The sequence below is a fragment of the Aythya ferina genome (genome assembly GCF_964211825.1).
Source record: "Aythya ferina genome assembly, chromosome: 12".
Classification (NCBI taxonomy): Eukaryota; Metazoa; Chordata; class Aves; order Anseriformes; family Anatidae; genus Aythya; species Aythya ferina.
Genome location: NC_140308.1, coordinates 2,262,933 through 2,290,506, shown reverse-complemented (window position 1 = coordinate 2,290,506; position 27,574 = coordinate 2,262,933). Strand labels below are relative to the sequence as shown.

At 47.7% G+C, this 27,574-nt stretch overlaps 1 protein-coding gene across 1 annotated transcript in view; it reads right to left on the bottom strand.

Moving 5' to 3' along the window:
• Nucleotides 1-1,959: 1,959 nt before the first annotated feature.
• The window catches only part of SLC7A5 (solute carrier family 7 member 5), a 39,890-nt gene continuing 14,275 nt past the window's right edge, over nucleotides 1,960-27,574 (bottom strand). The window contains exons 3-10 of the mRNA XM_084533197.1: nucleotides 16,184-16,289; nucleotides 15,317-15,361; nucleotides 13,812-13,935; nucleotides 12,592-12,695; nucleotides 11,727-11,823; nucleotides 11,250-11,399; nucleotides 9,757-9,934; nucleotides 1,960-7,875 (exon numbers count right to left, since the gene is read on the bottom strand). Coding sequence (XP_084389323.1) covers nucleotides 7,820-7,875; nucleotides 9,757-9,934; nucleotides 11,250-11,399; nucleotides 11,727-11,823; nucleotides 12,592-12,695; nucleotides 13,812-13,935; nucleotides 15,317-15,361; nucleotides 16,184-16,289 — 860 coding nt within the window. The 3' untranslated portion in view covers nucleotides 1,960-7,819. The remainder of the gene's footprint in view (nucleotides 7,876-9,756; nucleotides 9,935-11,249; nucleotides 11,400-11,726; nucleotides 11,824-12,591; nucleotides 12,696-13,811; nucleotides 13,936-15,316; nucleotides 15,362-16,183; nucleotides 16,290-27,574) is intronic.

Sequence of the window (27,574 nt, the reverse complement as noted above, 5' to 3'; positions counted from 1 at the left end):
GAAGCTCATACAAAGCAGGAACTGATCCCTTTCCCGGTTTGCCCTCCAGCCTTGGGAACGCGGAGATTTAGTGCTCCCCGAGGCACCGGCTGCACCGGGGCTGTTGCGCTTCCTAACAAACCCTTTTGTCTGAGCTCTTTTTGAACTCTCAGGCGCACATACTTCTGGTCTCGACAACATCCTGTGACACCGAGCACATGATTAACGTTGCTGTGTGTGACAAAATGCTTTCTGCCTTTGTCTGGGGCCGTCTGCCCGAGCGCTCACCCCATGCTTGCGCAGCTGCCAGTCCTCGATCGCTGCCGTGGCTGGGGCGTCCTTGCCAGCTCTGTGCTCGGGATGGGTGCTTGGATTCACCCTAGGATGCTCTTCTCTGTGTCTCTGCTCGCTGTAGCCCCTATCACAGCTCCTTACAACAGGCCCAGGCTATCCCTGGATCTTCCACCACGTGTCCAGGAGCAGCGTGCACCTGCCTGCTGGGGCCCTTTGCGGCTTTGAAGGTCTCCGAATCCCGGAGCCTTGCTCCAAAGCACGATGCATTATCTGGCAGCAGCTCCTCGGGCTCACTCCCTACGAAGAAAAGCTCCAGCACGGGAAGTTCTCCAAGCGAGCCTGTAGCAAGCATGAATGCAAATAACTCATTTCATTTCTCCGCTACCGCCTTATCTGTCTGCAGCGCGGCACCGGCCCCACTGCGGCTCTGGCAGGCTTCCTGCAGCCTTTGGAGCCCTCCTTGTTCTCATGCTGCTGGTGTCACTGGTGAATGCCACGTTTGACTTGTCTTATCGAGCTTTTACATTTAATTTACCGGAGTTTATTCTGTTTTCCTTCTTTGGCCACAGCCGTCAGTTTTTGAAGGATCTCTTTCAGATGGCGGTGGCGCGCTCTGTTCCGCTGTTTGGCCACGCTGGCTTTTAGAGAGGTTTTCCTTAGATTACTCCAATTCCTCCACTAAGAGCTTTAATGCAGAACGTGCCCCTTGTTGCATACAATAGTCTTGTGAAGGCGCTCCCGTTTCTGCACCTCTAACTTTCTCCTTTATTACCAATATGTATTTAAAGCCGAATGCTTCCGCACTTAACTGGGCGGGTGCCGTGGAGGCTGTTAGGTTTTGGCACGTAACACCACGCCTTCTCTCACCAACTGTTGCTTTCTGAAGCAGCCACTATGTGCACTACCAAATCAGCAATCACCTTGCTTGTCAATTCTCTAATTGTTCTCAAAAAATTGGCTGAATTGCCTGAAATTCAGCATCAATGAGTGCAACGTGGGCTGGCATCACCGAAGACACCCCATGCTGCTGGGTTTTCCTGGCAGCCTTTCCAAGCTCCATTTTGGGCCCATTTTTTTCCCAGTGGCATCTGCATGTGTGTCAGACGAATAGCGTCAGCACCACCTTCTCCTTCAGGAGGGATCTCTGAGCTCTTCCCTCTGTACCCGATCACCGCAAGCCTTCCCGCAGCCCTCCCACCTGCCCCCATCTGTGCCCGAGCCCCCCGTCACCTCCCGTCACCCCAGCCCACGGAGCATCCCTGGCAAACAAGGACATGGGGAAGAGGGAAGCACACCAGAGGATTGCTTTTCCCTTACAAAGTCTGAGATCCTCCTGCTGCTTGGCATTTCTTTTGGCTGTGAGCTTCCAGCAGCAGCCTGAGCAGCATCTCCCCCCTGCAGCCATAGCCCAGGAACTAGGGCATCGCCTTCTCCTCCTCCCACCTCTTGCACAAAGCTCACCCAGCTTCCCAGCCGCCTCCTTTGTGTTATGCAAAAGCAGAAAGGGGCAGCTTGGGCTTCAAACAGGAGGCTGGGGACTGGCAGAGGAAGGGATGCTGTGCTTGGAGAGGAACACTTGGGAACCCAGGGCTTAGGTGCATGCAGGGAGAGCGGGTGGATGCGGGATGAACAAGGCAACCTCGTGCAAAATCAAAGGTTTGGAAGCAAAAACCAGCAACGAGAGAGTTGTAATTCAGCTTTCTTTGTTTAAAAAAAAAAACAAACAAAAAATCCCAAAACATAAAACAACCCAAACATTTAACAGATTTGTTAACCACAGACATAAAAGAATCAAGAATACTAGAAAAAAAAAATACATTGCAGGAGACATTTTGTTTTACAAGGCAATTTGATTTAAGTTACTACCGGCTGACCAGCACTCGGTCAGCTGTGGAATAGCTGTGTTAACAGGAACACAAACATTGTAAATAGCATTTACTGTAGAAGTATTAAGACTAAAAGATATTTACCCTTTAAAATAAATAGTGTCATCTACAGCAACATTTAAATTAGTAAAATATTTTTTTAAAGCAACCAAATACAACAAAATTGTAAATCAGATCTACATTTTCTTTCTGTAGGTTAAAATCCTTTTTTTTCTTTTTTCTGTTAAAAAAAAAATAGCACACAACAAAAATATGAACTTTAGAAGAAAGGTATCGCCGAAAAGTCGGATTACTCACTAGAAGTGAATTTCACCCTGGTTTTCATTCTGAGGGCTGGTGCAAGGTCCGGGTACCACCTAAAACTGGCCCTGTGCAGGGCTTTAGGTGGGACACGGAGCCTGCTGTGCCCTCTGAGCGAGCCAGGATTTTTCTCTGCGTGTGAAATTCGTCCCAGGCAGGAGACGTGGCCGGGTCACATCCGAGAGCTCGCCGAGCCCCTGCGCTGAGACGAACGTCACCCGACAGGAATCATTTTGGTGCAGATAGAAAGTCTCTTTTAGGCCACTTAAAAATTAATTCAGTGTTTAAAAAAATACTTTCTTTATTCTCATCAACACGTAACAGCTGGAGGAAGCAACACCCCTTCTCACGCAAGGAACGGGCAAAGAAAAAGCAAAGAAAACCCTCTGGACATCGGTTCCTTAGGGGTGACCTCACCTGAGCGATATTTCCCACCTGCACGGTGCTGGGAGCTCCTGGTTCTGCCCAGCCCCACTCGCTCTCGTCCCCCCCAGCTCCATGCAGGGCCCTCAGCTCCCCCCCCAGCTGCTGGTTCCAGTTTGGACCGTGTAAACCACAAAACTTGGTGAGTGTGGGCAAAACCAGCGCAGGGTGTGACTCCTCAGCTCGTGAAACAAGCAGAAGAGGAGAGCCCCTCGAGCATCTCTTAATGCTGGGGTCCCGTGGGATGCCCTGATGCGGGTAAGGGCGCTGGAGGAGCTGCAGGAGCTGATTCCCATCGCCACTTCGTGCCCTGGTTGGCAGCCAAATGCCACCAGCTCCAGCCGTGCCGGCCTTCCCATGGCCAGAGATGCTTGTGGGGCTCCATGGGCTGACACGAGGTTCCCATTTAGGGCTCTGCTGAGGTCGCCGCACCGCTGACAAAACCCAGCACAAGCCCCAGAGGGAACTGGAGCATCACCCCTGGGCTGCCCTTTCTCAAGCCGCAGCACGAAGCGTGGCTTCAGCCGCTTCTAAATGCCAAACCCCGCCAGGGGCCGGCGGTTCTGCACCTTCCCTTTTGATGTCACTGGGAATGGAACAACAAAACCCACTGACGGAAAAGCTGGCGTCCCACAAGAACAGCCAGAGCGCTGTGTAAGGAGAGCTTTTGGCTGTTTTCATCTTAATTTTTATTAAAGCCCGAGAATGCTGTAGCCTCGGTGAAAGGCACAGGCACCACCGCAGACTGAGAGGAAAGCTGCAGACATCTCGTCCCGGCACCGCGTGGTGAGGAAGAGCCCTGCCCAAACACTGCTGTCCCTCCGGGCCCCGTGGCACAGCCCAGCACATGGCATGGACCCACAGAGGAGCCCCAATTTATTCCCCTGCCCGAGCCGCCCACAAGGAGAGCATGTGGAGAAGAACAAAGCGGCCTCGCAGGGGCTTCCATCCAGCTGAAGGGTCTTTAATGTTTGTTCAAGCGACAGAGTCCCTTTGAACTTCGCTGTCCACAGAGGGTGCTGTTAAAAACAATAGCGTGTTTACCAGAACACGGTGTCTGGGATGGCAAACGCCGCAAATACTGCCGGAAATTTAAAAAACAACAACAAAAATAAGCTTCCCCGTTTTTGTCCGGGAGCGCTTTGCAGGGCTGGGCAGGGCAGGTCCCCTCGCAGCCTGGGGGAAGGTTTCACAGCTGGGTTGGGAAGAGGAACCCGCGTCAAGCCACCGGCTCCCACCCCGCTGTTACCAACCCCTGTGGGATGCTATTCCACAAATACCCCTAACAACGGACTCCCCGGGACTCTAAAATACTCAAAACCAAGCTGCATCGAAGAAGAGTGATAATGGAAAGGGGATTAGCACAACGACCAACTGCGGGCACAGCAATCACTGGCAGAAAAACGTAGCCACGGCCCCACGGCTCCGCTGCCACGAGGGCTACGGTGAGCTGGGGGCCGTGTTTGCAAGAACACTGTCACATGAAATACAGCCACGAGGTACCTCATTTAACTGTAGCTACTGTGGGGGAAGGCAAACGCACGGTCACGGTGGTTGTAGGTGTCCTCTGTGGGGAGGGCTCACCTCCCTTGGCGGGTTGTGCACAGCTTACGACAGGGTGACTGATCACAGGCTCAAGAGAGTACAAGCAAACAGTAAAAACACCAGAAAAAAATCCACATCCAGTTCTGGGAACGATGAGAAACTTTCCGTGAGAGGTCTCTACTGCTCCCCTCACCCCCAGCGAGGCATCCCAGGCCCATTTGGAGGAAAACGAGCAGCGAGGAGGTCTCCCATTGGGATGGATGCTCTGTTTCCACACCAAAGCCCACTGACCACGGCCAGCAGACACTCCCGTTCGCTGGCTCGAGTTAAAGCTTTTGCCCTGGACAGCAGATGGTAGCAGCAGTTCCACCCACTGGAGAAATTGCTCTAGTTGGGTTTGCTTTTTGAAATGAAATTCAGTTTTACCCCCTTATTCATTATCTCCTTAATCTCTAGCATAAAGAACTATAAAGAACCCCCCTCTATCTCCATGCCACCAGGCTCTAGTGGAGAGGAACTATCAGCCTCAAAAAAACAGGGATAAAAAGGCTTTGAAAGGTGAACTTTGTCCTGAACCAGGCTGAGATCTGAGCTGTGGCCGACCAAATTCAACATCTGCATGATTCTGTGCTGCTGCCTGGTTCAGATCCTCCCTATACATCTCTTGCCATGGACACGCTGGCGAGGTCACCACGAAACCTATGACATCGATGCCAGAGCCAGCAGGTTAGTAGCACGAAAGGAAGATCTTCAGCAGCAAGTGGAAAACAATCAAAGTTCTTTAAAAAGCAAGCAAGCCAGTTAAGGATTTAATTAAGATCAGTTAATAAAAAAATAAATCTCAGTGTGACATCTCCTCTTTAAAACCAGTGTGAAAGGGTCACCAAGAGGATGTTTTTTATTCATGGTCTTCATCACTGATGAAACTCATTAAGAGATATGCCCAAACCAAGCAATCCCCACATGTTTGGGAGACTTGGACCCATTTCTGAGCTCTCTGTGGATTGGACTTGACTGTTAATTTACGTTGGATTGAGGTGCATTTCCTTTGCATCACAAGTTAACTCTGCTGGTATATATCAGCACAGAGAGCCTCTAAATTCAATCCAGCCTCTGCAGGAAACCAGTCCTGAGACCATTACAGCCCCAAAAATGCAGGCTACGTGGAAGGTGAGAGACAGGTTCTTTAGCCATGAAACAGGTTCAGCATAAGGAGTGATTTCCAATCACTTCCCTGCAAAAACATCTCAGCCTTCAGCTGGAAGAGGATTCCTTGTAAGGAGGGAAAATTGAGCTCAGGTTTTACGGTTCATGACCTTATTTATGCAAACGTCTCTCCACAGGCTCTGAGATGCTCCAATTCATTGCACGTAGGTCCCTGAACAGCCACGCACTGGCCATAACTTTGGGTAGTTCTGCACTGCAGACATACCCAAACCAGCTGCAGTTCTCCATAGCTTAACTCATCTCGAGCAGAGCTCTAAATTAATACATTTGTAGTGCAGTCGAGCTGGCTTGGGTATCTCTACACTGTAGTGCCACGGAATAAGCAAAGGTTTTCAGCATGATGATTGTCTCACCTATTCCTGCCTCGAAGCAAAGGTGTGTGCTTGGTGAAGCAATAGCAAAGAGCTGCACGTGGATAGTTGTTGGCATAACTGTGGTCATTGTCACACGCCCTGGAACAGAAGCTGCCACCTGCTAGAACATAAATGCTTTTTTTTTTTTTTTTTTTTTTTTTTTGCCAAAGAGCTTCTTAAAAGGACAAAGCATGAGCTAGTACCATTGGTGTCCTTAATGCCTCTTTTCCAAAATGACTCTATGCTAAGAGGAGAATCCAGTAGGAAGCATTAGCTCTTGGAGGATCCCAGCTTCCAAACAGCTTAGTTTACAAAAATAATATATAGAAAAAAAAAAAATTGACCACCTATTTTCTAAAGCACTAGCACAGAGAAGATTTGTAACAGAGACTAGTGCAGCTCACTTGTAGGGACAAGATGCACTGGATTTCCAATTGACTATCACCTCGACTGCAGAGGCATTACGAGCAAACTGTTCAGGAAGCCTCCGGTCCCTGCTTCTTAGAGCAAGCAACCTACAGCAGACCAAGATCAAAGACAGGCTCCAGCCTTTTGGGGATATCTGCCCCTTTCTGCCCCCCCCAGAGCCGGTTGGTCCCATCTCCCCTGCAGGCACTGGTAACACGGCGTAACGGAGGGCACGGGGACAGGCAACGCAGGCAGTTCCCAGCAAACGAGCCAGGAGAATCCCACCAGAATTTTATCTTTGACATTGGTTTAGGGGCAAGCGTCGATCACGCTGAGGGCAACGAACAGGGCCACTTGCAGAGCAGAATGGTGCTCATCCCACGCTGGATGACAGCCTACCTACGGAAAACACGGAGTGAGCAAGCTGTCTTGACCTTCTGCTAACTCGTGCAATTCCCTGGGTTTCCTGGGAAGAACTCCACCCTTGGGCCTTGTGCCTGACCCAGTGCTAATCCACAGGGCCCCGGGGTTGTTCTGGTGGAGAGCATCCCAGAGAACTGGCTCAATAGCAGGGAGATAGCTTGGGTCTGAGAGTTAAAAGCCATGGCAAGGAACCCCAAGTGCTCGTTTCAGGAACACAAGGGAAGTCAGGCAAGGCCTCCTCACACCATTTCTCTGACACTAATTCTGCTCTGCCTTGTCTCGCCTAAATCACTGCTGGTGGTGCAACGTGGGCAGAGCCCAGAGCATCCAGCAGCAGGCATTTAGGTGTGTGTGTGTGTGTGTGTGTGAGCAAGCACCAACATCAGCCAAAGTCCTTAAAACAACCTTAGTTTCTCAACCACCCCCCCATGACCAGGTAAGGCAGGTGACTCGGGCTCAGGCCCACCCTGCAGCTGTGTTTCAGCACACAGCCCCAGCCCTGACACAGGCACCTTTGCACAGCTGGTGATGCTCAAACTGGGCTCGAGAGCAGATCCGCCACAGCCTGGGGGATGCACAGCTCGCTGCTAACTTTAGGTTTAAAAACCCTAATGAGTTACCCTACACAGAACTGAAGTACAGTCCTCAATATCACACACACACACACACAGAGGCCGATGGGACTCGCTGCTGCCGGACACGCAGGACCCCTTGGAAGCCACCAGCAGGAATTCCTCTTCCTGGTCCATGTTCGTACCAAGAACTTCTCGGGGCTGCTCATCTGCCGGGCTAAAAGGTGGCAACAGGAAGGCTGGAGGAGGCAAGGCAGGGCAGGTGGCATGGTGTCAGACATGAAGCAGCTCTGCCGGGGTGCTCCAATGCCTGGGTTTTCTTTATGAGGGATCAGAAGTGTTTTCTCCTTGTGTCGTCTTAAAATAATATTGTGCGTTTCCTGGAGCTGAATGTCTCTGCTTTTCCTGCTTATGATTCTTGAGGAACCACTTCCATCAGTTTCTGGCACACGGCAGTTGCGTGGACTGCAGGGGAGAAAGCAAAGTATGGGTCAAAGAGATTGCACACGGAGGGCCCAACACACATCTTGACTCAGTTCTTTATACTTTGCCTCAAAGGGGCAGAGCACACACTCTGGTTCTGAGCAGGATGAGTCCAAATACAGTTTAAGAAGTGAAAGCAAATGACCCACAGGCTGCTCTCTACTCATGCCTAGAATTTGAGCATGTAACACTGGGAGCTTTGCGACTGCAGCAAGGATGCTGCACTGCCCTGAGAGGCTCCTGTACTTCTCAACACCAGTTTCTACTTGCACGGTGATATGGTAACTGCATTTGGATGCCAGAACTGCAAACAGTCCAAACTGAGTCAGGCACAATAGCAGGAACGGGCATAGAAAACATGAGCTGACAGTTCTCCTTCCAGTTTTGAAAACCTTGGCCGTATGTGCACAGCTTCTTTAGACTCAAGAACCTGGGAGACGACCAGCCCAGCGTGCTGAGCACAAGGCAGAGCCCCCTGCCTCACACTGCCACGCAGGATACCATGGGCAGAGAGATGGGAAGGGAAGCATTTCACTTCCAAGTGCATACAGGAGAGGTGCTCAACTGGAGTAACTTTATTTTTCCACCCATTAGTTACGGAGGTTGGCATCCAACCACACCTGTGTTTTCTGCTGCTTCATTGTGCATTTGGACACCCCTAAACAGACCTGCCAGGTAAAACTAACACAATTCTAGATACACGCAAGCAAAAATAAGCTCAGATTAGTCAGAGGTGATCAAATCATCTACAACTTATGTATATACACATGTTTAAAGTTGACGTGTTCCTAATGGGGCATTTGCAGGATTATCATTCTGTGTCCCCAGAATATTTTCTCCTCAAAAGCTCTTGGTGGTAAAAAATAATTAATATGGTAATTTGTCAACCAGACACTGCAAAAAATGGCTTTTCCAGGAACCGAGCCTAATACTCAGAATAAAAAAAAGAGTGAGGGGTTAAAAAAAAAAAAAAAAAAAAAAAAGGATAAGGACTGCTGAGCTTTGTTTAATGCCTTTTTCTTCTACATAAAAAGCACCCAGCTGAGGCTGGACATTTCTGCTAGTCTGCTTTTCTAGGTCAGCCTGCTGTTTGAGAGCTGGGAGACAGATGGTAGAGTTTAGTTACTTAGACAACATGGATTGACTTTCTTGATTCAGGTGTTCAGACAGAGGTTACGTGTCCAAGCCCAATCTTTCCATCCCTTCAAAACACACCACGGTGCAGTACCAGCTGTTGGAAAACCTTACACAAAGATAACCTAGAAATCATCTTCAGAAGAGAAAACATTCAGAAGACATGGGATTTTCTCTTCCTTCTACTCTGCTGTCACATTTTGATGCCTAGGAGAGCTTTGACTCGATCAGAAATATTAGCACTGGCTAAGTGATGAATTGGGACCAATTCCCAACTTAACAGCATTCAAATTTTTGGCTAACTGTGCTCAAACTGTTACGCTGTTATTTCTTTGCCCTCCCAATGCCACTAGAAAGCTATTCTCTGCTGATAAAGGCCTGACTCTGTGCTTTTACGGGAGGCAGAAGGTAACAATGGGTTCACTGAGTTATGCTCCACTACAAAACAACACCCAGTTCGCCAGGAGAAGAAAAAGAAAAAAGGCATTTGGCCCAAACTTTGCAACTATCACAAGTCAAGGTGCATTTTGGGTGCTTGGTAGATAAGGTAATCATCAGGTTAAAACTTGTTAGCATTAAAAAGACATTGATCAGAGCCAAGACACTGAAGCCTCCACTACACAGACGGGAGCCAGTGCTACGAGCTGCAGCACGCTCACCAGGAAGCACTGCTGTTCTTGGAGCAAACGCCAAAGGCTGCACCCTTGCCCTTCCTCAAGTAATACTTACAGATGCCTTGGAGAACCCACTTGGGCTTGTTTTGCCACCAGACCCCGAAGAAGTAAACAGGAATCCCGCTTAAGATGATTGCAAAGCCAATGGCACATTCTACTGGTGTCATCCAGAAGGAAACAGCGATGAGAAACAAGCAGGCCAGGATGAAGAAAATGGGCAGGCAGACGTTCACCTAAAAAAGAACCCAAAGAACACGTAAGAACTTGTATCAGGGGAACAGGGAAAACTTTCCAGTGAAGTTTTTCCATCCTGGGGAGGGAAGGATTTCATGTCCCACTAACGGACTCTCTGTGGACAGGGCTTCTGTCTGTCCCAGTGCTCTGAACTGGGCGACTGGGACCTTGAACTGCCACAGGGTACCAAGTCAGCTAGCACTCCTCAGCAGTCCTGGAGAAGACTGAAGTAGGCTAACACCTAACGTGGGCACTCAGAGTGAACCAAAACATGGAGGCGTAGTTTGCTAAGATAGCACGAGCCTTTCTCAGCACAGTTTTTGACATTCAATTCCATACTTGAATGATTTCTTATAAAAAGCACCTGAACCAACAGCATCAAATTCAGCACCAACCACAGCACAAGCCTTTGCATCTCGTTTCCCAGGGGACTCAGCTACACTGCTCTGAGCAGGACATCTGTTGAGACCAGCCTCGGTTTTGTTGTTGTTGTAGTTTTTATAAAAAGGAAAAAACAAAACAACAACAGGAAAAACAAAGGAAACGCAAAGAGTTACTCTGCGAAGGCACTGATACAGGTCTTGAGTTTGTTTCTCTCTGGCTCCCTGTTGCCTGGCAGAGACCTGAGTGTGCTCGGGGGCGGGAGGGTGAGTGAGAAACATGCCTTTAAGGAAGGCAGACATGCTTGTGGCTGACATGATCTTGGCCTCCTACCAGACGGGATGCAGTACTGCCAAGCTGGCCAAGGACAAATAGAACAAAGCTCTCATCTCTTCAGGCGTGGGTTTGTCCGCTTTATTAAACTATTCTAAGTGAATTCCACGATGGTACAGAGCGTTTCACTGAGAGCCGCAGCCCAAAGCTTGTCCTGGGGAATATGTTAGTCACTGAGAGCTTCCCACTGGGCTGCCCCACCAGAACACCCACAGCTCTGCCACCCACAGCATCCTTCACTCAGATATTCCCAAGGCCACAGCATCTTCATCCCCTGGGCACTGAGTGCCCAGATTTGCTTTTGGCAGATTTTGATGCAGCTGGGACACCTGCATTAGCTTGCACAACTCTTCCCCTGATGGCGACATCCTTGCAATCCCGGTCCCTTTTCCAAACAGGAAAAGCAGCAGTTCTTGCTGCACCTCCCCTGCAGCGGAGAAGGGACTTCCCCAGAGCTCGGGGACTTCCCCCAGTGAAGCCTCTGAGCACTCAAACATCTTGAACCAGCCGTTTCCAAGCTGGCAGGGCCTTCCCTCTGAGCACAAATTAGAAGACCCAATACTGGGAGGACCTGATGGGCAATTCCTGCACTGCTCTCACCTTGATGGGCCTTTCCAGCTCTGGCTTCTTGTAACGCAGCCACATCATGCCAATGATGGCCAGAGCCACACACAGCCAGTTGAAGAAGCTGAAGAAGTTGATGACTGAGAAGATGTCATTGGAGAAGGCATAGAGCAGGGTCATGATGCACTGCATCCAGAAAAATAAAAGCCATTAGCAAAGGGAAAAGTAGGCAAAACCACATATATTATAGCACTAAACGTGGGAATTTTACAAGAGCTATCTGCCACGAAAAGAAGCAGGTTGATTTTTTTTTTTTTTTTATTAAAAACTTATTTTATGCAATTTTGGTACTTGGAATGATTTTAAAACAGAAGTGGAATATGGATATGATGCGAAGGAAAATCAGAAATGGCTGTGTTTGGAGTCCCTCTCGGAATACTCTGACGGGATCGTTCCCCCAGTGCTTTTCTCAATGCCAGGTCAATGCTTATCATCACAAAGCCGGGTGCTTACCGTAAAGACGAGGGATGGCACGGGAGTGAGAAGCCGAGGGTGAATCATAGACAGAATGGAAGGCAAGTGTCCTTCTCGGGATCCAACGAAGAACAGCCTGAGGTGAGGGAGACAGAGCAGTTATCACCACTGCAACCTTTAGCCCCGGGCTGGGGTTTGTCTCCTACACAAAACAAGCAGGGACAGCTCGAGATCAGCCTAGACAGTGCTGAGGCAGCAAGACTGAAATGCCCAAACTCCAGGTTTTCCACCTTAGTGGTGCACTGCATGATGCCAACTGTGCCTTCTTTTGGTAGTCACTGGTTCAAGAGTGGGGCCCTCCAGGGTCAGCCCCCAGTGTTCTGCACACTGGAAAACATCTGTCTTAAAAAAGTCTGGAGATGGGCAAGGAACGCAAGAAATCATACGTTTATATCCTCCTTTCCAGAGTGAACAATTACGTGACTTTCCTAAGATAACCCAGGAGATGCATGTCAGACCTGGAACGTCCTCAGTCCTTGTCCTGCCCCATCCTTTCTCCTAATTCTGGAGAAATTCTCAGTCCTGAAGTTTCGTAAGTTTCTGGTTTTCATTAAAACCATTTTTTTTTCCTGAGGTTCAAGCCTGTGTTTGTTTATGTTCTAATAACTTCAACAGGACTTTGCCCAGAGGACAGAAAACTAAGACCACTGCAAGGCTTTCTTTTAAACTGGATATGATTTTAAAGCCTTTTTTTTTTTTTTTCCCCATCATTTCCCACATGGCCTCCAGACCCTTTAGACTTTGTGTCTACCCACAGCCACTCTTCAGAGGACACTTATTCCAAACCAAGAGGCATTAACCACTGCTTGTAAACAAATGCCACAAAACTGAGCAAAAGTAGTACCGGGAAGAAGTGAAGAGAGATCCATTAACGGATCCAAAGCACGATAAGCCAACAAAGACGGGTATGATCCAGGACATGACGCCAAGGTGGTAATTCCCGAAGTCCTAAACAGGAGGGGCAACAAGACAGTCCCGTCACACCCGAACGCCCAAGAGAACTCACAGCTGCCTACAAAGCTTTAACATTTACAGAAATCTGAACAATTAACATGCTTTCATGGCTCAAGCTATTAAGGCTTTTTCTACTTCGCCATTTGCTGCTCCTCCTTCCTCAAAAAGCATTTTACAGAATTGCAAAAAACCAGCAGAAAGCCTTTCCCTCAGGGTCAGGAGACAAGATTTATTGGAACAGTTGTCCAAAAGCTCAAGACCAAATGAAAACTGCGAGCAGATTCAGCCATTCGGATATTGCCAACTGCACGTGTGGAGCTGAGTAAGGACACTAGGACACAGCTCCTTATAAATACAGTGACCCAGTCATAGTTTCATGTTACAGACTGACCCCACATTGCTTCACTGCAGTTTCAGGCCATCACAATCATCCTGATTTCAACAGATGTGCGAAGGAACACAACCAGAGTACCACAACGCAGGCTGGTATCTCCAGTAACTCCCCACAGGGTACTTGCAGGCTGGAGCTGGGGCTCTGCCCCAGTCTGAAGGGTGTCATGCTGTCACCTGATGGCCCAGGCTAACTTACCCTGGACCAGGAGATTCCCCCTGAAGCACTGAACAATCCTGGTCACACTCTTTGCAAGGTCATACCATGCTGCTCACTTCTGAAGCAATCGGGATTTCTGACCACAATGCCATTTTAATTAATAGAAGTACTGTCTTCCTCTCTTAATTAAAACAAGGAAGATACAGAGAGAGAACAGTCTAATTCAGTATTGACTGAGTGACCTTTTCCCATAAGCATCATGCTCTGATAACTGATGGTAAGTCATGCAGCCAGCAGCAACCCTGTGTATTTACAAATGAAGAGCAGTGCTAACTGACCATCCACCCTCACTATTGTGTGAGATTAATGCCACTTGGTAGCATGCTGTTCTTCCCTGCTCCCGTCACAGTTGCTCTTTATCTCCTGTCATTTATTTTTTATTTTTTATAATCAGCCATGAGCAGCGTGGAACAACCTAGGAGACGTACGCAGAGATTGCAAGTCTGATTTGAGCAGCCCTGAAAAACAGATGAGTCATATCAGCAATGCACCTATCTTACCACGGCCACGGCTTCGGACGCCAGCATCTGGTCCGTTGACAGGGTGGTGAAGTAAGCCAAGTTTGTCAGCACATAAACCAAAGTGACTACAGGTAGTGAGATGATGATAGCCAGAGGCAGGTTTCTAGAAAGAAAATATAAATTGTAATGGAGCTCTGCAGTTTGGGGTAGAGCCACTGATGCCAGGGAATGCTAAGGGCTCGTGCTGCAGCCCTTCTGCATTCACTTAAAGTTGGCATAAGCCATGCTGTTCCCCTTTGGCTCTTCAGCTTACACAGTTTCTAACCACACTCTGCTCCTCCAGGAGAGGAGAAAATGCCCACACAGCGATAGCCTGGAGGCTGACAGATGTAGAGTGAAGGATTATGGCAGAAGGGACTTTTTACATGGAGAGACTCTGGGTGTCTGGGCAAGCAGCAATCCAAGACCACTGCAAAGGCAATCAATTAAAACTAAAACCCCATGTCTCTTCCCAGCTAGCAGCATTAGTACATACATTCTTCTGGACAAGAGAGAAGCGTTTGTGCTGGTGGCTTTCTTGTGGGAGATGGAAAGATCAGGGACTGAGTGGGCAGTTTTTAGGCCCTAAGCTCTGTGCAGCTGCCTGCTGCAAGTGAGTTCAAAGCAAGTGGGTTCAAACACAAGCTGAGCAGGCCTGTATAGATGAGGCTGTGTTGGTACAAATTTGCCTTTCCCAATAGCCTAACCTCATTTGTGCGCAGAAACTGAAAGAGGAAAGCCTGCTCGATTCTACATACAATTGGTCCAGTGGAGTTCAAAAACACCACTGGAGGTGAAAGTCAAATACCATGACTGCATTCAGAAGACAAGAAAATAATTGCAAACTGCAAAAACTTTTTTTTATAAAAATGTTTGTCAAGGAAAGAACATGTGAAATCTTAGACTTCCCAGTAAGCACTAATCACTGCCAGGGTCAGCCAGAAATGGGCTCTTGCACAACTGATCCCAAAGCCCATGCTGACAGAAGGATTGCAACTTCCCTACAAGCAAAAGCTATTTTTCACTCTGGTGAGGCACATCTCCATCTCATCAGGTCCCCTTGCAAAGCTCTGGAAGGCAGAAACAGTGCAGAAGGTGGCCTAATGCTTGACAGAAAAGGAAGAGCACATGACAAATACATGTACGTACAAACACTGCTGGGGGAGTTTACACAAGATAGTAATAAAGCCGTAAGTGCCTCTTCCTCGCATGTAATTCAGAGAGGTGCCATGCTAAGGAAACAGGGCTTTACAACAACAGAGATAACATCAGCAGTACAGGAAAGCTGTGTAAGCAGCAGCCCTTCTCATACCGAGATTATTATTCCCCTAATCCAGGGAAGAACAATGCTATTAGCCTATCTAATTTTCCACTTCCCTAGAAAGAGATCTTGGCTTCTGGGCTGATTAGCAATTTGTTACATGCACAAGACAGCCACAATGAAAGGCCTTCCCAAGAAAAACAAGTTTTCCTCCCATAGAAATCATCGCAAGACCCACACCTACCTGTAGGGATTTATCATCTCTTCTGTAACAAAATTCAAGTAATTCCTGTAATTGAAAAAGAACAGTGATAAAGTCTGGTTAGTCCATGAGTAAAGGAAACCCTTCATCTTAAATGTCTGCGAGGGAATTTTAGGTGGGGTAGAGAGACCAAACCTTGCTGTAAAACTTAGAATGGGTGATGCCTAGTTCAAGGTCTACAGCACAAAACCTGCAAAAGCACACAGCCTGGACAGTGCTGGTGGATTTAGCACACCATGCTGCCAGCTTCCTTGCAAGAGGAGAGGTGGCTGCAGGCTAAAAGCTGGGCCCACGAGTGACAGAGTCACCCTCCAGGCAATGGGGATGGCTGCAAGTAGCCTGTTTTCACCGCAAATGGAGCAGGTTCCTTGAGCTTGGAAGCATTCAATGAGGCTGACAACAAAGTGTAGTTGGGTGCTGTCAGAGATGGACACAGCAGTCTCTGCTTTGCAGTACCCAAATCTGTTGGTATGCAGCAAATCCCTCCTCTACAAGATAAAACCACTCTCCTGCTTTTTTTTCTTAATATCACCCAGGAGATAAACCGAGCAACCCATAATCTACTGCCTCTTTTAAATCCCACCATCACTGCCACTTCTTTGTGCTTCTCTAACTTGGCTGGAAACTGCTTGTGGAGAATGACTTTTTAAATTACTGGGCAAACCCAGGGCAGCTAGCTGCCTCTGCTCTGCTAACAAGAGATGGAAGGTCCTGGATCACACTCTTCGTGTAAACACAAGCTAGGGACAAAAGGGAGGACCTACAGCATTTAGGTCTACACTAAAATTAGCGTAGCACACTAGCATTTAGGTTTATACACTTAAAAAAAGGAAGAAGACTGCATCTTACCACCCTCCATAGGCAAAAAGACCACTGTACAAAGCTAACACGATGTTCCCCACGCCCACTTTTGTGCCTTTAAAGGAGTGCTCGGGAGTCAGGCTTGTCACATCACCTGCAGAGAAGAAAAACAAGAAAGGACCACTGTTAGACACTTGGTTACCCTGCTGATGCATTTTGGGTTGTGTCAAGGAGCACCTGCACTCATGTATATTGTGCTGATTCCTCCAGTTTTACAGTGATTAATTCAGCCGGTGTAATGCACCAAATAATCAGGCCCAAAAGCACCATCTCGAGCAGCCAGCCGTTAACAAGTACTCAAACTTTCTCACACGGCACCGTGCTATCACCAAGGTAATCTCCCAGATAGCTCCCTGCAAAGAAAAACACATTCTGGGGACCTTCCGGCTGGAAGATGCTACGCAAACAGATATTGTCGCATTGTCTTCTCAACTGAAAGCTGCTTTCGTTCGATAAAAACCCAGGATTTCCTCCAGCCACCTGATAAAGCAGAGGGTTACGGCAGTCCCTTTGATTGTGGGAAGTCAGATTTTTCAGAGCTCGAATATCTGAAGTTCGCTTCTTTAGGGCTCGAGTATCAAAAGTTCCTGTTATGGATCAGCTTTTGAAATAAAAAGCCATAAATAGAGGTCCCAATTGTACATTTGGTAAGAAGTCTCCCAGAGCAGCCAAAGGTTTATTTATTTTGCTTTAAAATGCCCTGCGGGTGTTTTGTTCCCTGCCTTTTGATGTGGAGCCTCCGTGCGCGCCTGGCTTGGCGAAGTCACCCTCCCTTCCGCGGAGGCAGCGCTCGCTCCCTCGGTGAGGAAGGAAGGGGAGCGAGGCAGGGTTTGGTACCACACGTCTGCACCCAGGGAGCCCTCTCGCAGCCCTTGTGATTCCTCTTAGGGCAGGGATCTTTACTAATCACCCAAACAACTGCATCACATGGCAGTCAGCAGCGTCTGGAGCTTAACCCTTCATCTCTTAGCGCACGGTACCCCGCACTCTCCTCTGGGGAAAGAAAAGGGTTATTAACAATATAAGGCATTTTTTCCTCAAATGGCACGTTCTTTCCGTGTCACACTGGGAAGTTTCACCCCTCTATGCCGCCAAGAGCTGTTTGCAGATGCTGGGTAACATAATATGGATGCTCAGACCTTTTACCACGTGGCATTATGCTCCTAGCAGGGGGAAAGGGCTGCAGCACTGCCGGAGCATCCTTCCATCCGTGGGGCTTTGCAAGGCGCTGCTCCAGATCTGTGCATGGCAGAACTGCATCTCGTCTTTCACCCTCTCTCCCTGTCCCTCAGGCTCTGTTCCCCATCCTTTCCATCGCTCCTCTTCACCTCATTTCTCCCTCCTGCTCAGTCCTAACCAGGGCTCTGAATCCTCCTTCCCCCATCCACAGTTGGTAGCAATAGTATGAAAATAGCAGATACAAAACCAGGGCAGCGGGCAGAGGAAAATACAGAAACTGAGATAAAACACTGATGTGACTCGTCTAAAATCAGCCAAGAAACTGATAGAGGCTACAAAGCAGGGCCCAGCTGCCAGAGCTTGAATGAAATGAGGTACTGAAACAGGAGAGCTGGGTGGAAACACAAAGAGACTGATGCAATGCTGCAAGTTTGACCTTAATTCCTGGCTTACAGGTTCAGACATATAATCTTAATTTAGCATTAATGCCCTGGCCTGGCTCTGAACAACAATGCTGAGCCGGAGGTGGGTGTGCATGGTATCACTTTCTGCTTGATCCCTCAGCCTCAGCTTCCCTTAGTTTATTTTCTGCACCTCCTGAATAATTACCAGCCTAGTTCTTTCCAGGTCTTTTGTTAAGGGAATAAGATACACTTTTCATTAACAGTGATTATAATTAGTTACTGGAACCATGCACAGATGGCCTGGGAGAGCAGGAGAGATCTCCAGGCATTTCAGACAGCCCTCGGGATGTCTCCTCTCAAAGGTCTGCTTGTGCTCTGCCAGTGACCCAGCTCTCACTAGGACCAAGAGATTACCCAAGGCAAGGGATCACCACCTTCACCGATCCAGGAGGAGCCAGGGCACAAACAGCATCATCCCCCAGGGCCAGACTTCCACTTCTTGTCCTCAGCTGGACAACAGCTTCCACCAAAAGCCTCTGTCGCAGAGAAAAGCTCACAGCTAAAACTGTTCTGTCTTTCAATGCATCTGCAGGTTGTGCTGTGAGTTCCCAAACCTGGCACAGAAGCTGTGTGCTGTGGCCACCAAGGAAGGGCTGAGCTGCTGCTCTCATGCAGCTGGCCAGGAAGGGAGGAGAAGATCACCCGAAACCAGACTGAGGAAGTGCCAGCCACGTGGGGACAGCAGGCATCTGTAGCCCCCAGGCTAGGAAGAGTCTATGCCTTGTTTGGTGGCCCGCTGAGCTGTACAGACATTTGGCTGCGCGTCGGGACAGTCTGCCTCCAGGACACACCAACAAACAGAGGGAAAATGGAGCATGGAGTAAAGAAAGACAAACAAAGTCTGATGTTTCATTGCACTGTGGGTGGGGGAGGCAGTGGCTGGATGCAGGGGTAGATTAGGACATAACTAATTAATCACACACTTCGTCCTAACACACACCCAACTCATCTCACTGCAGCCCCTGGCCCAGGGGTGGCAAATGATTAAATAACCAGAGGACCTGACATTTTTTCCCACTCCAAAAGGACAAGGTCTTATTCTCAGGTGTCCGCGATGCCTCTTTGCCACTGTTTTTGCTCCCTTCATGCTTTATTGCTTCCTGGTTGCATGGCAGGAGCCCGGGCTCCTTATCAAGCCTGCCCTGAAGGTGACGTGTTGGCTGAGCCCCATCCCCTCCTGCCACCACTACAAAGCCCTGTCCCGCCCTGCCAGCCAGCAGATCACCAGAAAGATAATCATTTGTGCCTGCCGGTGATACATTTGCAGACATAACTACATAACTAGCACCACATCACACGTCTTGGGGCAAAAAAAAAAAAAAAAAAAAAAAAAAAACCACACACCCAAAAACCAACAAAGTCCAGCACCTATGCCAGAAAGGAATGCCAGATGTCTTCCTGCTGTAAAATACAGTGGGTAAGCTCTGAGTGTGCCCACACCTAGCCCTGACCTCCACCATGTCCCCCTTGTTCTTACGCTCAGCCCCAGGCAATTGCTCTTGGCCACAGCTGGAGACTGGGGACGCTGGGCTGGATGGTGCCGCATGGTTGTCTCACCTCTCTTCTCAAATACAAGCACTTAAGAGGTCCTGCTGTTCCAAACGGAGGCATGAACTTGTGCTCCAGACAAACGCTCCCCATCTGCCTCTTTCAAGCCTGAACGTACCCAGTTGAAGCCTCCAGACAGACCTCGGATCAAATCAACAATAACAAATTTGCAGGCGAGACTGCCAAGCACGGCTTCGACTGCTCCCACAGAGCAAGGGGGTTGTCAGTGAGCACATCCCAGCCCAATGGGATGTTTTGTTTTGTTTTTTTTGCTGTGGGCAAAGACAAGCTCTGCTCATCCTCCCGGGCTCCTGCATCCTCTCCGTGCCACGCTGCTGCTGCCGGCTCTGCAGACAGCCGCCGCCGCTCTCCAGGCAGTGCCCTGCCCGTGCCTGGCACCCTGGTGATCTGAAACCTGGTTTGAACTGGCTGTTCGACTGCACTCTGCTCTACAATTAACCAAATTAAAGTAACAAGCTCTGACATAAACCCCATTTGCTGATCTTGCCAGCTGCCAAGACTCTGGTAATTGCGCCAGCGAGCGATGGGTCACCTGGGGCCTTCCTGCGGGAGGGCCCTATTTCAGGCCACGCGCGGCATGTTCAGACCCTCTCTTTTGAGAAATGTTTCATTTGCGCCTCCGTCGTGTCCGTTCCAGTCTTAACAGCAAAGCAATCTTCTGTTGCAGAAAGCCGTTAATCATAATTAAGGATTTTTAACTTGCCTGAACAGCAAGGGGAGGGAACACAGCCATGGAGAGTACTCGGCAGGAGAAGGGGGCGTGCGGTGGGGGCATGCAGTGCATCTCCCTCGCAGAGGAAACAGAGCCAGGGAAAAATATGTTGTATGTACAAACAAAAAACCCAAAGGAGAAGATCCACTCAGCTGTTGAGCCACTTCCTGGGAAAAGCAGTGAAAGTTCAACTGACTGAGTCAGAAAAACAAGACAATAAGGAGCTCGCAGGCGCCAGGGTTAGGAGAGCATCTGCAGCAGCTTGCAGCTCCCCAGGACGTGCCCACTTGGTAGCTGCAGAAGCTGTTTGCTTCTCCCCAGTTGCTGTTGCTGGCCTTCCTGCTCTGCATTACACAGTTCTGTACAGCAGCTTTTAAACTTGGGCCTTGTAGCAGGCGAGTTTATGGGTGTTTGCTAACGGTCTGAAAGACACCTCTGGAAATCCTGGACCAGCAGAGAGTATCCAAGGAGGAGCCAGAGCTCCTGGGATACATTCCTGATTCTCATCACGGGCTGTGGACAAGTTATGGCACCTCTCATTTCAATTGCTTCCTTCTGTTTTATGGAAAAACGCCTCTCCTCCCAGTGCTTTGTAAATACCATTCATAAGGAGCTATTATTTCTCCTTTGGGCTGGAGCTGAGGGTCCGTGCTGCTGGATTCACCGCCCCACAACACCCTACCAGGTCTATTACAGACCTCAAGGCGTTCAGGGAGTCCAGAGTCTGCAAAAGAGTTAGCTGCTCCCTGGAGCTGTGTACACACACTAACAGGAGTGGGAGAGGACTCCCCCACTCACCTTCCTAGGTTGAGAAATTCCTAAATACCACGGGAATTTGCCTACATCCACTAACTGCTGACAAAATCTTCCTGAGAAGTTTCTGAAAGCTGAGGAACCAATATTTTGAGCTCCTCCTTTTGCAGTGGTCCACCAGAGCACGACTCGAGCCAGACAAGTTTTATTTACCTTTCCTACCTCCTCTGCATCTCGCTGATACAACCAGCGTTGCTTCTACCCTCCTCCTCTTGTGCAAACACCTCCTGGATTTTCACAACCTCCGTGTCTGGCAGCATAACGTTTGCTGATGAAACATAAATAAGCAGACCCAGGAGCAGCGTTGTAAGCCCTGGAGTGAGGCTGAACTGCAGGCAGCCAGGTGCACGGCACAGAACATCCCATGCCTTGTCCAGCAGCCAGAAAACTGAGGCAACGCAGAGACCCTGGAAGAACAGGGACGCTTTGATCCTCGGCACTGGATAGAAAGGTATTTCCTAAATGCCTCCTTGTCTACCCCGATCAGGGTAGATGAACAGCAAGGTGCTAACCCTAGACAAACCACCCACTGGGTTTCCAGCCACTTGCCATAAGCTTGGTTTTTCTTTGCTTATTTGCACAACGGGTTCAATCCACATCCATAGAAACTTGGGATTGAGAAGGACAAACAAAACTGAGCCACCTGACCAGACTGGAGAAGGCAAAGACAGGCTAACTAGAGCCAAACAGCTTGATGTGCAAGACAGCCAAGAACATTTCTTCCAACCTAGAAAATTCTGTGATTCTGTGATTTGGGCAGGACAGACCACCAGCACGTCACCCAGACCTCCTTGAATCAGAAATGAAGGCTGTTAACTGCAAGGCCATTAACAGTGCGAAAGGATCAATATAAAAATGCAGGCAAAACAACACATGCATGCACACACACGACTGCTGACTGTATTGATACACCTTAGGCATCAACAACTGCTTCTGCTGCACCCGAAGACTCGAGTGAGGACACCCAGACAGAGGTGCAAAGAAGCAAAGTGCAAATACCAAAGTATTAGCTACTCTCTACATAAATACGTCTGCATCGCTGGGATAGCTGCTCTTGGAAAACTGAGAAGTCAACAGAGCCTCTCATGGCAGCTGCCTCAACACCCACTCAGCTCACAACAGGAGAGAGCAGGGTGCCCTGGGGCACATGTAAGATGCACTCCTTAGGCTCCAACACAAGACACCTACCTTCATCCAGCCTAGTATTTGGCAGTTCCTTCAGAATAACCAACATGAGCAACACGTAACGTGCTACATCCATAACTCCTTGGAATAAAAGCTTTTCAGATGTCAAGGCACATTTCTACCCTGAGGAGTTAATGCAGCTATGAACCTCCACATAAGATATTAAACAGTTCACATCATCGTTACTAAAACCCAAGCTTTCAGGACATGCAAGAAGAGCCTCTCAAGCTTACGATGATCACAACAAGCAGCACAGGTCACCGACTGCTTCTGAATTTTGTTGCTGCTGTTGTTGTTTGTTGTCATTAAATACATTTTATTTATTTTTGGACAGGCAACTTCACATTTGTGAAACACAAAAGCCCCAGCAAGCTGAACTCTATCCTTGAATCCATAATTGCCAAGAATTTTCTGGGCAGAGCGGGCAAGAAACAAGTTGGCTGAGCAGAAACGAACCACCAAACCAGAACAGGCAAGCTGCATAACACGAACCTGCCATGCCCACCTGGCCCCAGCATCTGAATTCACCTTTGGCTGGAGATGAAATCAAAGATTAGAGAGTGAGAGGCCCATAAAACATAATTGTGTTGTATCAGCCCTCCAGCATTAAGATGCCTGATTAATCTCCAACATGTGCTTGATGTGATTTAGAGGTGCAGAATGCTGGCAGCTTTCCCAGCTTCCTTGTTCGTGCCCTCCTTCAGCACAGGCTTCCACTTTCCGTGCTCTCTGCTAACAAGAGGGTGAGTAAGGGAAGCTATTGTGCTTTTCTTCAAAGCTTAGTCTTAGTAAAATATTTTGTTGGGAATTATGAAATATGAATTTCTGAATGCCAATATAACAAGAAACAGCACGGGCAGCTGCAGGGCACACTCTTCTTGCAATCTTTTGTGCACAAGCCTCAGCCCCAACTTGTAGGGACACAATCAAAGGCTGGAGGAACGTTTACTAACCATAGGCTTTGCCTCATCTCTGCCAAAGAGGATCTACAGCGCAAGTTAATCATGATCCATCTGGGTAAACACCCATCTGGTTTGGTTTTGGCCTCCAAATGCATCTCAGACACCTACAGCTCCACCACCAGAAGATTCCCACGTCCTGGGTTGTGTCCTAGAGCCATCCCTTGGGCGAGCTGCTCCCTCTGAGCACAGACAGCGACGCAGCAGCCACCCTGCTGCATGGAGAGACAATGCCGCCCACTGCATCTAACTTCAGCTATCAAAAAAACAGGCCATGACTGGTGTGGCAGAAAATGAAAAAACAAAACAAAACCTAAAAACAAACACCTAAATACTGATTTGCTGTTCAGATTCATACTTGGGTTTACCCTAGGAACGTAAGAGGTTATGAGAACTGGTCAAAGGAAAATTTGTGGCAGATTTCTTTAGCTATGCTAAGTACTTAGTGCTCTCTAAATGTCTGAGTGACAAAGTGTAGGTACACAAGAAAGACAATTCAGACAATGACAACGCTTGTTTTCTCCTAGTATCTGTGTGTGAGGGGCTTGGAGTAGCCTAACATTTTGATTACCTGCCATGAAATGCAAGTTCTGTCATTTCAGCAGGACCCCTCAAGAGAAATCCTACCCTCTCAGCTAAGAGCTGTATTCCCTCCTCTGTTGTTTGCTGAATTTATCTGCTTAATCCTTGACTCTTGTGACAGATTTGGCCCAAGTGGCTTTTCTTGGACATTCAGCTGATGTTGCCACTGGCAGCAGAGAAGAAAACCTCAGAGGAAAGGAAGAGGGAGTAAACTCCCTCAGGTCTTAATCACAGGATTAGCCACACACACACTGCAAATAAAAAAAAGAAAAAAAAAGTTTGGATAAGAGACTAGCAAAATAACCCTCACAGAGAAAGAGATCAAATAGGCTTTTTTTTCTAGGAAAAGGATTTGAAAATGAAAGTACCACCCAGATGTGCATACACACACAGCACCAAGATGTTGCTCTGCAGCTGGAGTACTTAAATGGCATTTTTATTAGGCTTCACAGACATGCGAAACACATTAATTCATGACTGAATGGTTGGATCTTCATTTCTGCATTTTTAGAAACCCTCCCATGCTGAGTTTAAAATTTGCCAGCCAGAAGGGCATCCCTAAATACCCCATTAGAAAGGGCAAACAATATCGGTGGGGGCTGTGCCAGTGCTGGCTAATATTACACACACCAATTTAAAGAAAGGGCAACATGAAAAGCAAGATTCCTTGCCTAGTCAAAATTCTCCATGGCAAATGTCTGGAGTTAAACCTGTGTACTTTGTCCTTAATTCACCTTGTGCTTGTTCAGCAAATGCAGCTCTGCTGGCCTCCGACAAGCACAACGAAGGGAGCTAGACAGACAATGCTGACTGTCGCCAGCAAAACAGGCACTTGAGGCACTGCAGACAAGAATTTTAAGATCAGAAATAAGGCGTTAAGAGGGAAAAGGGACAATAACCTCAATAAAATTAATTGAGTGTCACGTTTTGTTTCCTTGAGTCCCAAAAGCTCATTTTTTTTAAACAGAACTTCTGGCCAGGAGTCACAGCAAGGTCTGTAGCCCAGCACTGTGCAGCAGCCAGAAACCTCACTGCTTGTGCTGCTCAGGGTTAGATACACGGTCAAGGAACCCTAAAACATCCACAAAGGAAGGTCAAGTATTCCTGTAATTCTGAGATACGATTCTAGATTTTTTTTTTTTATATGAGAACTTGCTGAATTTCCTTACATATAAGAAGCATGAGTGCATCCTTAAAGATCAGCACGCTTCTCGATGGTTTCATTCCTAGGTGACTTTGCACCATGACCTGCAGGGTGATTTGGGTATGAAGAGCACAGCTGTGGACCCAACTACACACCTGTGTGTCACAGGAACAACCCTAAAACCCTCAGTCACCTTCCAAACTGGCTGCACTGACCAGTCCCAGGCACCCCAACTCCCAGCTGAGTCCTGCTGCCTGCTCACCAGGTACATAGCATGGTCAAAAAATACAAGACAAGGCTGACAGAAGGCAATTTGGGAGAGCTGCTAAAACACAACAACAAGCAAAAAAAATAAATCCTTGTTCTTTCTATGAGTAGAGTAAAAAAATGCTGATCCTGTCTATGCCACGAGTTATTTATGCTGTTTGGGTGGTACAGACTGGAGGGCTGTACAGATGGGGGTACAAATACAAGGTTTTACACACTAATAGGCTAAAGCCAGGACACTGAACTTTTAAAGCAGCACAGCTTCAGTCACACAAAGGCTTTTAAAAGTTTAACTTTTATATTAGTGAAATAATTGCGTCCCAAGTGGATCAGTTATACTGAGTCAAGCCTCAAGAAGTTGAAAGGCTGTCTTAAGTAGGAAACCAATTTCTCCCCTCCTTCTGAGGGCATGAAAGAAGATATGAAACAGCTGTCCACAGAAAGAACACAGGATTTGCTTGTGATCTGTGTGGTAATATTGCCACATACTTCTTTGTCTTGAGATGTTACTGCTTTTTGGAAAATAATGAAAATGTTCAATGGCAAGATAACAAGAAGTAAAAACAACAAAAGCTGAAGGCGGAAGGTCAATGCAGAGAAGGACATACTTCTGTGAAGTCTCAAAAGTTTCCACATTTGAGCAAGAAACTGTGGCATTGCTCCTCTGTTTATGGATACTGTAAACACAAAACAGCAATGGGAAAGCAACCATTCAAGCACGCTAATCGGCTGTGCTCTGACTCTACCCGGAGTGTCATGGGAACACGCAACCCCTCCACCGCTGAAATTTCAGCACCGGAGAAATCGCCACAGGAGGATTTTCCACTTGGCGTGTATCTCACCCCAGCAGCCGTTGCCAGCTTGGGACTGAACCTTCAGAGCTCGTAGGGGTAGTGCTAAGAGTCCTCTTTGTCCAAGGAGCACTGTGAGTGGCATAAAAGAAAACAAGGGCACACACAGGAGCTGAAAAAGCAGGACACTGCCATGGCGAAGGGGCTCAGATCACCCACCTATTCAGAGGTTAATTGGGCTTTTAGAAGAAAAAACTTACCATTTTAAAGTGTCAGCACTTCAAAAGACTGAAGTATTTTGAAGACTGTAGAAAAGACTGTAGTATTTTGCCTGGAGAAGATCCAGCAGCTCTTCACTGTGCTACTAGTGCCCAGCACAACCTCAGGGAGCACTGGCATGAAGGCTTCCAACGCACTGACTTTGTCTCCCTGCTCCAAGGCAAGTTCGCCTTACTTGATCCACTCCTGAGGGATGTTTACTAACCTGCTGTTGCAAATCTCTGCTGAAACAAGTCTCACAGCCTCTCTGGACAATCTACTTGAGCTCTGCAGTATAGTTAAAAAATGTTTTTCTAACAGCTAATCTAAAATTTCACTCGACTCACAGATTGCACTCGTTTTTCTCATCCAAGTGAAGACTGAGAACAGTGCAGCGTTTTCCCATTTTTAGTATGCTTTAAGTGATGGCAGTATGTTCTCCTTTGAAGGAAAAAAAAAAAGAGAAATGACAGTTTCCTGATGTATCCCTGCTACATAAGAGTGTTATCTGCCATAATTTAAAGAAAAACAGAAAGTTGCAAAAGACACATGTATGTGAAAGCTAAGAGGAAGGGCATATGAAGGGAGCTTGCAAATTCTTAATGATTTAGCAGAGAGCTTGCAACTTCCATAAGGAGATTAATAAAATCCATGTAAGACCATGGGCAGAATCCTAGGCAGTAGGTTGTAAAATAGAAACCCAGACAAGCAGTAGTGTGTCACTTAGGAGGGCATATAAACGCAGGCTTTGTAAGGAATGTCCCCTGTAGATGCCCATGTTGCCAGCCTGATCCACTCTCTTTTACAATGATTATGGTGTGCACACACAGGATGAAAATTTATTTGCCTTCAGGTGTTAAAATCTAACTACTGCCTTTGACTGTGGTAATTTTTATTCTGTCTTAGGTGGCAAGGTTGTTTAACAGAAGACTAAATGTCAGCTATACATTAATTTAGCAGAAGACTAAATGGCAACACACACATACGTCACAGTTAGTACGTCTTGAGACCCACCACAAACTTGAAACTGTAATAGGTTTCATAACACCTCCATCCAAAAGATGTACACAGAGGGAAGCAGCTTCAAACATGCTATGGCTTTAGCATAGACCAGCTTTTCTGAGGCAGCACAAAAGGTGAAAGCCATTTGTTCAGCGCTGGCCTGTTATCCTGTTGAGCTGTGCACTTTGTAGGGTCAGCTAAGGGCACGAGAAAGCAGCAACCAGGACATCTTTGCTAGGGAGAACTGCACAAAAGACTCCATTCATAAGTCATCAGATGTACCACTGGCAGCCAAAAGACTACGTATTATAATACTGGGAGAAGAGAAAAAACAAAGATTACAAGTTATCAGTAGATAAAAAAGCTGCTGAGACAGAGGAATATAGGAAGGGTGGGGTTTATACACAAGACTAAACTCTCATCTTGTTTACAGCTTATAAACCTATGGAATTAA